Source organism: Leptinotarsa decemlineata, unplaced genomic scaffold (genome assembly GCF_025532065.1).
Source record: "Leptinotarsa decemlineata unplaced genomic scaffold, Ldec_3_MD MMD2_tig00000199_RagTag_RagTag, whole genome shotgun sequence".
Lineage (NCBI taxonomy): Eukaryota > Metazoa > Arthropoda > Insecta > Coleoptera > Chrysomelidae > Leptinotarsa > Leptinotarsa decemlineata.
The window spans coordinates 16,819,013-16,831,522 of NW_027412544.1; the positions used below are offsets into that span (position 1 = coordinate 16,819,013).

The window sequence follows — 12,510 nt, forward strand, 5'->3', positions numbered from 1 at the left end:
ATTTACTAATTCCTAGAATCATCAAGATTGAGCGATATCACTTGGGAAAATACTTTTTCAAGGCTTTCTCAACACCCTATCTCATCAGGGAACCACTTGAAGGCGATGCTCATAAAGTTTCAGTTCAAGTTGTTAGTTTTCGTAATATGCATTTGTGTAATTTTGTGTATTTACCTATATTAATTTTTCAGAAACAATTACAAGAGGGTTTAAGACTTTCACAAACACTGCAGGCTCAAATAGAAACTCTTCAAAGGGCGAAAAAATCCTATGACAAAGCATTCAAAGAATCCGAGAAAGCCATCGATGGTTTTCAAAAAGCTGACGCCGATTTCAATTTGTCAAGAGCAGAAGTTGAAAAACAGAGATCGAACATGTCACACAAAACGCAGGTTTGCGATTCGGCCAAGAACGAATATGCTCAACAATTACAGAGGACGAATGAATTGCAAAGACAACATTTTAGGTATTGCATAAGTTTTTTGATATAAATCAATATTCTTTGATATTAGTTTTTTTAGTTGTACAATATCATGTGTTCTTTCCTGACTTTTTTGTAGATCGGGATTGCCAGAAGTTTTTAGGCAGTTGCAAGACTTAGACGAGAAGAGAATTAAAAATATCAAAAATTTTATTCAGTCATCAGTGGAAATCGAGCGAAATGTGTTTCCTATTATAAATAAATGTTTGGACGGAATACTCAAAGCTGCCGATATAATAAATGAAAAGGAGGTAAGATAAAATTTTCATTAGATATTTTTAAAACAAGAGTTTGAAAACATTTTCTCTTAAAAATAATGATATAAAATAACAAAAAATAACAGGGTTAACGTTTTTTTTATGAAATATTTTGTTTTTCTTTTCAATATTGAAGTTTATACAATGGCTGATAATGAATAACTAGGGAAGAATGTTCCAAGTAATTTTGCTGGTCTCAGCACTATCATATTTAAATGCAATTTCATATATGACAGTATTATTGCTTTCTGTAATTCATTTGTCAGAACAATTTTTTATTTTAATCTGCTCAAAGTTTAATTAAACTCTGGTTAGATTTAAAATGAATGAATCTATATGACCCTTCTCTATGACTAGCGGTGGTTTATTGTGACTCACAACAATTCAAACTCGAACAAATGAGTCCAGCTTCTTGAAAGCCGATAAATTTATTTGATGAATGATCTTTCAAGTCAGATGTCAAAATCTGCCAAACACTGAAATCCTCTTTCGATCCGTGGCGGAGACATGGCCCGGATTGTCTTTTCACCGTTCAAGTCTTTGTAAATTCAGACGACATTGACCTGTGAGTAAACCTGTTAGACAATGTAGGTTGTAGGTCATCTCTGCTATAGTCTAACAATTATTTATCCATGATAATAATTATACAATTTTCACACTATATATAAATTCTATACAACATGCATTTCACTATACTATAGTTTCATCGGTTGGTACATCAAACTAATCTACAATGTCTTTTATATAACAGTGGGTGATTAGATTGATTCTGTTGAAACAGGTAGCTAGGTATTTACTTCAAATCTTATGGTATCTATCCTAATAGAGGTATTCCATATGAATCTCTTACCATAACATTCAATATTGAAAGTCTTGAATTACACAGAAAACTTGCTGGAATATTTTTTCTGTATAAATTACTGCACAACAATGTGGATGCTATGGAGGTGTTATCTTTTATAAATTTCTGTGTGCTTCATTTTAGAACTACAAGTACAAAAACTTTTTACAGCCGACTGGCCAGAACCAATTTGTATCTCAAGTCGCCTATCTTTAGCATTTGCAATAATTTCAATTTAATTTCAAATTTGTGTGATCTCAATTTTGATTCCCTAGAATATATTATTGACACTGCATCTCAGTATTTCAATTTTTAATTTTCTGGTATAGTTTTTTTCTATTTTATTTTATTATATTATAATATTCATTCATTTTCTCAAATTGTAACTTAGTATTTATAAAGATCGATATTTACTTTTTTTTTACATATTTAGTTAACCCTGTAAATGGTTTTTAACTGTTGGGTAATAAAGGCTATTATCATTATCATTATGAAAAAAACAATGACAACGCAATATTACTTCTAGGAAAACTGGTAATTCATAAATATGTTAATGATTGACATTTAATAAAAACTTGTTTTGCCAGAATTACTCATTTATCTAATTACGTTTTGGCATTTTTAATTGCAAGTTCGTAATTTTCATCAGCAGGCGAAGTTTTTTTCCTGAAGATGGTTTCACAGCTTCATTTCTTTCTTTCATTCTTGAATTTATATGATAATGATTTTGAAACTCTCGTCGTTTGCAAACACATTTCCACCAGAGTATCAACGTTATAAGAAGTATTTTGGTGTATTAAAGCATCATAGACATTAATATAATAATCTTTTTTTTTTACCGAAAAAGCACATTCACTCATTCGTTTCACTATAAAATAAAACTGAAGTAGCCATTTCAATTGGATACATTAATTATAATAACCTGATAACAATACTGATTAAAAGGCAAGTGTTTCAACATTGATTCATATTCTTCAAGTAATACGAGTATCAAACATAAAAAATATCTCAGGTATGACTGATTTAATCAGGTACGCTGTGCAGGTATGTAATTCATCAAAAGATGCTTTCCAAATTTTGTAATTACCTAATGTCATATGAAAGACATTGTAAAATAGTTTAATGTACCAGTCCTACTGATGAAGCAACCGTGTAGTGAAACGTGTGTTGAATAAAATTTATAGTTCAAAAATTGTATAATCATTATAATGGATAGTGCTATTAATTTTCATCGAGAATAATAACTAGATGTTTCACTTCCACTACAAAAGTAATAACATCACCATTGAAAGAAATTGTAGTTTAATTATCCAGATTCCTTCTCTTGATGAAGAGAACACCACAATGATCTTGAACCCCAAAGCCTCATTTTGAAGAGTTGTGATAGCTTTCTATTTATGAGCATGGCGTAGATCCAGCCAATTATGCTCAATTCTTCCCCTTTTTTGGTCAAATACTTCAATATAAAAAATATTCCGCCAGTCTCTTATTGTTGAAGGATCGGGCAAATTTATCTACAAGGTTATGTAATGAATATTACCACACGGGTTTCGATCACCAGGTGAACATCTTCAAGAGAAAGTTTGAACTAAATATACATACAATATTGTCCTTATTTATACCATAGGTACCTTTGCTAAGTACCTGCGTCTTAATTGTCTTAAATTAATTTTACAATGTTGCCTTATCTACTAGTCTTAATTTTATAATGTGGCCTATACATTCATTTTTATTTGGCACCCTTATAGCTGTGTGAATCCGAACACAATCTGTTCAATTATGAAAAAGAACAATTTGGCCAAATCAATAATTTGAATAATTGTTTATGTTCTAGGTAGCATTATATAAATTCGAGCCCACATAGTGATATTTTGGTTGTTGTTTGAAAAAACAATTATTTTCTCTGGATGACTCACCGTAGTCGACATTTATAATATGAAAACCATCATTAATTGAACATTTTCAATTTGACTGGTAGATATTGACTTGCGATAAAATAGGATATTGCACATTTGAAATTATGGGTTTTGAAATGAGAACCTTTCTAATGTTGTTTTATGTACCTATCTTTAAAAATGCCTTCAATTATCCTTGTACTAGTCCCTGTGTGGAAACACTACACTTTGACTTACAAAAAGGGTTACGGATATGACTTGCATAATTCTACTAAAGAATGTATAGGTAAAACCACTGTAAACCTAATTTTATTAGGATTTCAAAGATACTTCATCACTATAAATCAAATTGGCCACAAAACCACTGGAATATAATAATAATGCAGTTGAAATGAAATCTTCATGTTCACAGTGACAAACCCATTTACAATACAATTTACATTAATATTATAATTACATTTAATTTCATTAATTGTTGGGAAAAAATTAAGTTTACGAAGAGGAGTAACTCTGAATCATATAATTTCTTGAGACAAATGAAATTCCTAGGGCTCTATTTATCCAATTTCATCCAATAACTGTTTACAATTTTGTTAAATTTAATGTATAGGAAGTTGGTTTAGTTGGCGAATTCATCAGTATTTTGTGAGGCTTCATTTTCAAAATACATGGTATACAAATTAAAGAAAAAATATTTTACAAAGGTTAGTTTGAAACAGTTCAAGTATCCACTTTCTTGTTTGTTTCAGGACACTTTACTTGTGATAGAAAAATATAAGTCTGGCTTTGAACCTCCAGAAGATTTCCCATTTGAAGATCTCTCTAAAGGTGGTAGTGATTCAGGAAGTGCGAATAACATCAATAATCTTCAAGTCAGTAGCAAATTGAAAGACGGTGGTTATACAGTGAAAGGAACAATTACCAGTAAAGCAATGAAGAAAAGAACAGGCCTGTTCAATATTTTTGGCAGTAGAGGGGTATGTTATCTATTTCTTATTTGTCTGTTTCAACATCAGTTCAATAAACAAAAGAGATTACTGATTACTTGGAAAAACCAGGTAATATTGACACATTGAGAATATCCTAGTATGTATTAGTCATGGTGTTATCTATAGTAATCTTTGGTGGTGAAGTTTACATATTTTATAAAGGTGTTGGAGAATAATTGATAAATAAATTCTGATGATTACCACAGTTTATTCTCTTTAATAAATGAGTAACAAAATAATTAATATAAACAAAAAATAAGGAAAGTTCAATAATACCCCATATCATTTAAATATACCTTGACAAACTAAAAAGATTGCTTATACTATAATTTTAGAGAAAGCATTTAGATACTTGAAAAAAACAGTTTTAGTCATCTCCTGATGATGCTGACTTGATTAGCAAAATGCGATTTGAGAAACAGCATTTTGCTATCAAAATGGTTAATATAAAAATTATTCATATTGATTGATATCATCAATATTATCATCAAAATCATTAAATACACCAAGTGTCTGATGAATCGGTCAGTAGCCGGTCGGTTCGAATTTGGTGCTTTGCTTACTCACTCGAATCGACCGCCGTGTTGATCGGTGGTTTAAGCCCCAGGCTGAACAATCAATTTTCACTTGCTATCGTCCAACCCGTGTTAGGAATCAAAGAATTTGCATCAAATTTTATGTAAAAATTGGAATTGAGTGCTCAGAAACATCTGAAATGACAGCAGTGGCATACGTTGAGTGTACTCTGTTTACAAGTGGTACAAGCTCTTCACAGAAGGTCGAGAAGATATGAATAATGGCGCTCGCCCTGGACGCCCCAGCATATCAATAACCGATGAAGACGTTGAGCAAGTGAAGAAAATTCTTACAGAGAATCGTCGAATGGAATTTCGGAAATTTTGGACTGAAGCGTGTTACAGCGAAGATCGTGCCAAAATTGCTGAATTTCGACCAAAAAAACTGTCGCAAGAGCATCGTTCAGGAATTGTTGAATGACGCCAACGGCGCTCCATAACTGGTGACGAATCATGGGTATATGATTATGACATCGTCCCAATGGAAGAGCTCAAGAGAGCCAAGACCAAAACAAGCAGTCCAAGCTCAATCAAATGTTAAGGTTTCCACAATATTTTCTTCGAATATCGTGTAGTAGTGCATAAGGAGTTCTTGTCACATCGTCGTATGGTCAGTAAGGAGTATTTTATTGAAGTTATGTTCCGCGAGAAGCAATACAAAGAAAATATACGGTATTGTGGAAAAACATTGCTTGCTTGTAATTTCTTCACCAAAAATAACACTGTAACCATGCCTCAGCCACCGTATTCACCAGATTTGGCCCCCTGCCACTTTTTCCTGTTCTCAAAATTTGCTGAGACCCATGAAAACACGGAGTTTTACGAGAATTGAGGATATAAAAAATGAAATGCTAAGAGAGCTCAAAGACATTCTAAAAAATGCATATCAGAACTACTTCAAGGATTGAAAAAAACGCAGGCATAAGTGTATTATATTTGAGGGAAACTACTTTGAAGGGGACAAAATGAAAATTGATGAATAAATAATAAAATTTATTTTGAGGAAAATGAAAATTAACATCCTTATTAAGCCAATATTGCAGATCGTGCAAGCCGGTAAACTAGTTATTTTCATGCACACCTGTGATATGGGTATGAAGTGAAAGGGTTTACTCAAAATAATACGAAAATAAAATAAAGTCACTATAAATTCAATAAGACAGACTCCCACAAAATTGTGGACTATGTCTGTTTTATGCACCTCCCCCATGATAAAGATATCAAGTACAAGGTCAAAATGGCAGAAAACAAGACGACGGTCATACCAATTTTAAAAATTTATAACTCAGCAATGGTTAGGGATAGGGATATTTTGGTGGTGCTCGGAAAATTTTTGTAGGAACTGACCATGCAACAGAAACTCATAAGATGAAATGAAAAAACTAAGGAACATGTTCAGCAACAATTGAAAAATGAATCACTAGTAACAAAAAAAAATGCAAAAGCAAGTTTTCATGCAGATGGTCTAAAAAATGAAACAAACTGAAATCAGATCACCACAAAATTTACATCATATAAAGATATCTCGAGATTTACCTTTATAGATAAAGTAATATGTATATCGAAGTTGACAAGTGATTTTAAGAAAAACATGTTTTTTTTTTGTAAAAAAGGTATAATAGTAATGATGAAATAACTTTTTTTAATTGTATTTCTGAATTGATAAATTAAAGTAATTAATTTACAATTGGGTTCTGGTGAATATGTTACAGAATCAATCTTTTCCTTATTTGTCAATAACTATAACTGCATTTTGTAAAATTGTAACACTTTTCTTTTTTTATTTTCTCTTCCGTTTCTCTCTTTGGTGATGATCTTCATTTGTGATGGGCCTTTGACCCCTTGTGTAGTAAGTAATTTTTGATCATTATTATGTGCATGTTGTAGTGCAAGTGAAAAGTAATTGTGTGTTTGTAATTTTTCTTGTAAATAATATTTTTGTGTGATGCACGTTTATTGCTAAGGGCGTTGTAAATTTTCAGGAATGTGTTTAAGTACACTTTTATCATTCATATTTTATTTGGCACTCAACATTATCAGTAAGTGAACACTGTAATGCAAATAATGGTATATTTGTCTAGTAATTTAGAATATATTCTACTCAATTCAAGATGTGAATTTGATGAAACACATTGAATAGTAGTAAGTAGTCTTAGATGGAATTAAATATCAACTTTAGAAAGTAATTATTTGCAAAAATACCACAAGCTTTAAAAATTTACCGAAATGTGTTGACATTCATTTTTCTGACCTGGGGAGTAGGCAGATTGAGCCCCGGCGCCAATCCACAAATTATCGAAAATAGTTCCAAAATGGGAGCCGAAACGTCGAACATAAAACTCCAGACGCGGTTCAACCCGAACTCAAAAACAATATATATATATATATATATATATATATATATATATATATATATATATATATATATATATATATATATAGAAACAGAAGTTAATATCGAACATAGCACTCAAGAAAGTGGCAAACCATAGACACGTGTTTCGGGCTTTTGGTCCATCATCAGTATGGTGCAGCCAAGTGTATGGATGGGCAACACTTGGTTACCAAAAGATAGAAATACAAATGCACGGAGCCACCAGCAGGAGCCAACCGCACATTTGTCGTTTCAGTTGATAGATCTTGTGTTTACAAGAAAACTATCGAAATCACCACGGAGGCAGCTATAGCTACCTGCGTGACATCCGAGTCCAGGAAATTATACGAATATGAAAGTTATTGAGTGTCTTGATATAGAAACAGAAGTTAATATCGGACATAGCACTCAAGAAAGTGGCAAACCATAGACACGTGTTTCGGGCTTTTCGGGCTTTTGGCTATTGTACTATGTCCGATATTATATATATATATATATATATATATATATATATATATATATATATATATATATATATATATATATATTTCACCGACATATTTCAATATCGTTCATTTCCATAAATTAGAAGTGAACCTTTTACATTTTTGAATATATTTGGGAGATAAGAGAGATCAATTTTAATTTATTTTAATTTAAATACAACTTGAATGATTGCATGGTCAATTATTCAAATTGTATTATGATAACGATTACAAATTTTCACAATATAGACTTTATTTCCAATAAATGTTCCATTACACTAGTAATTTTCTCACTTGAACAAGTGGAGGAAACTACCGTTGAAAATAATGTCCATATTGAGAAAATTTTTAATATCATGACTAGTGTTATTGATGTTTACCAAGTAACGGCTTAGTGTATTCAAATCGTATTTGAATCAAAATTTAACTCTCGTATTCAGTAATTTTCATTTCTAATTAATTTCATTATTTCATATATGATGGAATTGGCCGATACTTGATGAAAATCTATAACTAACGTTCTCCAACAATTTTAAAAATTCAATTGGTCTGATAATTAACATTGATAATATGTCAACGGTATAATCATAATAAATAAATTCCTGTAATGGATAATCATATAATGTGTGAAAATCTGACAAACAAATAAAAAAAAATTATGAGGGGAAAATTATTCCGTGGAATGATGAAGAACCAAGCATGGCATGTGTAAATAGTGTGTTCAAAATAAGTAGTAGGAAAAAAGCATTTTGTCTTTCTACTTCTCCATCTCTATACAAAAATATAGTGAACTCTAAAGAAAGGAGTGAAGTGATTAAGTACAAAATAAACTCTACAAAGATTTGTAGTTTTTTAAATATTAACTGGAAGAAAAAATCTATTTGAAACCACTATTTTCAAAGTATCAACATTGAATTAAATGAAAATCACTTTTCCCATTTAGTTTACACTCTAAACATTGGAGTTGAAACAAATATCAATTACAGGAACACTACACCACGTAATATATGAAAAATGTTGATATAAAATTTCACTTACATGGTAATCTATCATACTTATGTTAAAAGGGACAATTTTGCTCATGTCCTGATGACAGATGAAAAAATTCCTGCGGTTGTTTAATTAAATCCTATTTAAATTGAAAATGTATGTATGAGAGATTAGTTTTTGGGAAAGATGCTTTTTGGCTTTCTACTTCGTAATGCAATGCAAAATGCGGAGAACTTATATTTGTTTATTCTGCTGGGCTCTGTTTTGTTAAACATCTAGTTTAAGCATCTAGTTTTGTTAAACATTTTCAAAAGAATAGAAGAGCTAGTTTTCTTCCAATTTTTCACGTTTTTTTAAATCAATTTTCCCTTGATTCTAATTGTACAAGTTCATATTACAATAAACCAGCAGTTTTAACATAATTCTATTAATGGTAATTTGAGATTGTCTAGTGTGAAATTGAAGCATGTGGGTATATTACTTTTGTGTGCCTGACACTGTGCAACAGGTCAGTTTCTTAACTGCCAATTGAGAAATTTATATTTATAAAATTCGTATAACTGTTGTGAAGGAAAAGCTATCCCCTTTTTCGAGTATAATGATTTCCACAACGTTAATATGGTTTCTGGTTCCTCCCCGATGTTATCTATTTGCGGTTGACTTTGGGATTTGTTTTATCATGTTCTCAGATTTAACATGAGTTGTGGTGAACCCAGTTTTGTTGTTGAAAAATAACTAATGAAAACCAATAGACCTAATATAGCTCAGATGTACAGTGCGGACGTAAGTAGTTCCCCTTCCCCCCTCTTAACATTCGAACAGGACACGATATCACAGCCGGACAAAATTTGTATGAGGGAGTATCATTTTTGGTACTTTTTGTTAAAAAAATAATATTGTGATATCACTTGCCGCCAAGATGGCCTATCAATAAGTTTTTCAACTGGAATGGAGAACATTTGTGACATTTCGTGTGGAAGGTATTTCAATTCTCCATAGAAGTCTATACAATGACTCTCACTTATTTAAATTATGATAACCGGTTGCGGAGTTATTGATGTTTGAATTTGGGACTAGGAATACCGTAACTCCCCCAACCTATGTTAGATTTTTTTTTAGATAAATCTCTATTGGAAAGAGATATGTGACGAAATCTCACAATACGTTATGGATTGTCACTTTAGTGAAAATCTCACAATAAAGTGTTTTTTAATACATTGGAAAGAGAAATAAATCAATGACATATTTTGCAATAGATAAGTGTTAATTTCAAGGTCATAAAAAGATAGCACTTAATTTTATAATCGTTATTATTCATCTTGAACTTTAAAAAATCATTTGAGCAAATCTCCTTGAATCTCCTTACAGTAAATAGTCTACTTTCAAACTCATTTCTGATATTTTGGAATGTCTCTGGGGTAATGATAGCAAAGTTTCGTTAATTCTGTCTCTTAAGTTCTCGTATTGTTTAGGTTGTGTAACATTAACTTTCGATTCAATACAGTCCCAAAGAAAAATATCGAGAGGAGCTGAATCCGGTGAACGAGCTATTCCAACGAACCGCTCCTAAAAATCCACAGGTTGGGTATGTCTGATCCAACCAAACACTTGCAGGACTGAAAAAATGTAAAAATGTGGTGTCGCACCGTCTTGATGGAAAACAACTAATTTTTGAATTCATCTTGATTATTGGCAACAATTTTCCGAATCCGGAGATGAAAGAGATTTTGAAGAATTTCCAAATATAAATCACCAGTCGAATTTTTCTCCAGATATATGGGACCAACAAATGGATTTCCCAATATTCCTGCCCAGGCAATGCATGTTTCATGATTTTTGGTTTATAGTTCACTTGATAGAAATTTCAAATTGAAAAACAGTGCACTTTGTTTCAGCTCTCTAAATGTCGTAGTTTTCCCGTAATTAATTATTAAAAATCGAATGTGGTAGGGCGGTGACGTCACGGCCCTATTCCTGCTTCTTGTTCGATTGACCAATAGGAGCAATAAAAATAATTAACATTGCCAAATCGTGAAATTTACGAAGCCTATAATTATCAATTCAATTATGGAAGTGTATATGAACCCGTTAACGTTTCAATTAATGAAACATTTTCCACATTGAATAAAATGTACACGAAAAATCATGTTTGGAAATAAGTTCTATATCTAAAATTAGTACACAAAGTCGAAAGATCACAAAATATTTACCTAAACTATGATTTTATGCATTATTTAATAATATACAGTTATGAAAATCAAAAAATATAGCAAACTGGATTAAAGAATAATTTCACATATTCAATTTATTCTACAATCCTCAATCTGTACAACTACAATTTATTATAAAAAAGAGATTCCTACATACATACCTCTTTCCAATATTGCTACTAAATTCAAGTATTATAGGCTCGCTTGGGTAATCTGTTGAATCTTCCAAAACTTGAGAAGAAGGTTGAATGAGGTCAAGTATAGACAGAATTGATTGTACTCGAACTGATCCAACAAAAGCTTCTGAGGTAATACCATTAATCATATGATGAAATTTAATGAAGTAAAATGTATCATACTTTCAGCAACAGTATTAACTCCAGATAATACTTTCTGAGGAGAATACTTGAAGTTGAAATGAAAAACTGTGTCATCAAATTCAATATTCTCGTCCCCCTGTCATTTATATACTCATTTATATATAAAGTCCTTGAAGAGTAGAAGGATTGTAGTTTTTCCTTTCAATTCTTTCACTAATTTATTTTTCTCAGCATTTTATCATTTGGGAACCTAAACTCATTATATGAAATTACTCATCTATTAACCAATTTTTAAATTAGATAAATGTAACAGTTGTTTTCACTCCGAGATGACAACAATAACAACAGAAATGGCGTCTGTCAAATTGGATCATCAGATCGGTGATTGTTATTAAAAACCAATACACCTGGCAACTCCGCTCTAGACACGATACATTTTATTGGTCAATAGACACGCAGCCAATTTAAATTCTTGCTTTTCAAATTGATCTTTTTTCTGCAAATATAAAGAGATTTTGGGACCGATTAGGCTTAATAAGTATAATATACCCCTAACTCGATCAGTCTATAAGCAAACCAGTATCATTTTCCATAGCATGAAACAAGCCCATTATTTTCTCAGTAGTTTGAGTGGGTTTATGTCTGACCAATACCATACATTTTGGCGGTTGACAATTCCATTTAAGAAAATAAGTGCATTCGTCTCTATTATATAGTTTCAATTTGCAGTCAAACTTTTGGACATTAACTCACGAAACTACATTCTTCTGTTCAAGTCATCTTCGTTTATTTGATGTAATATCTTCAGTTTTCAGGGTGAAACAGCAGGGGATTATTCACTACAGACGCAACAATTTCTATCCATTTCTTGTCTTAGATAGATTTTCTTCCAGCTCTTTTGGCTCCAGCTATACTTTCAGTTGTTTGAAATTTTTCAACCAGTTCCCAGAGATATATTCGACACATCGGATTATCAATAAATCTTGCATAGAACGCTTTTACTGCCTCAAGTTAGTTAGGGCTGTCCTCAAAGTAAATAAGTATTGCTTGTTTTCTCCTCTAAATATCTGGCACACTGATTTTCGAAAATTCA

At 31.5% G+C, this 12,510-nt stretch overlaps 1 protein-coding gene across 5 annotated transcripts in view; it reads left to right on the forward strand.

Moving 5' to 3' along the window:
• The window catches only part of Cip4 (formin-binding protein 1-like Cip4), a 168,019-nt gene that overhangs the window by 138,690 nt on the left and 16,819 nt on the right, over window positions 1-12,510 (forward strand). For all 5 annotated transcript variants that reach the window (XM_074173075.1, XM_074173074.1, XM_074173076.1 and 2 more), the window contains 3 exons: window positions 192-466; window positions 561-732; window positions 4,224-4,451. In XM_074173075.1, the coding sequence (XP_074029176.1) occupies window positions 192-466; window positions 561-732; window positions 4,224-4,451 (675 nt within the window). The remainder of the gene's footprint in view (window positions 1-191; window positions 467-560; window positions 733-4,223; window positions 4,452-12,510) is intronic.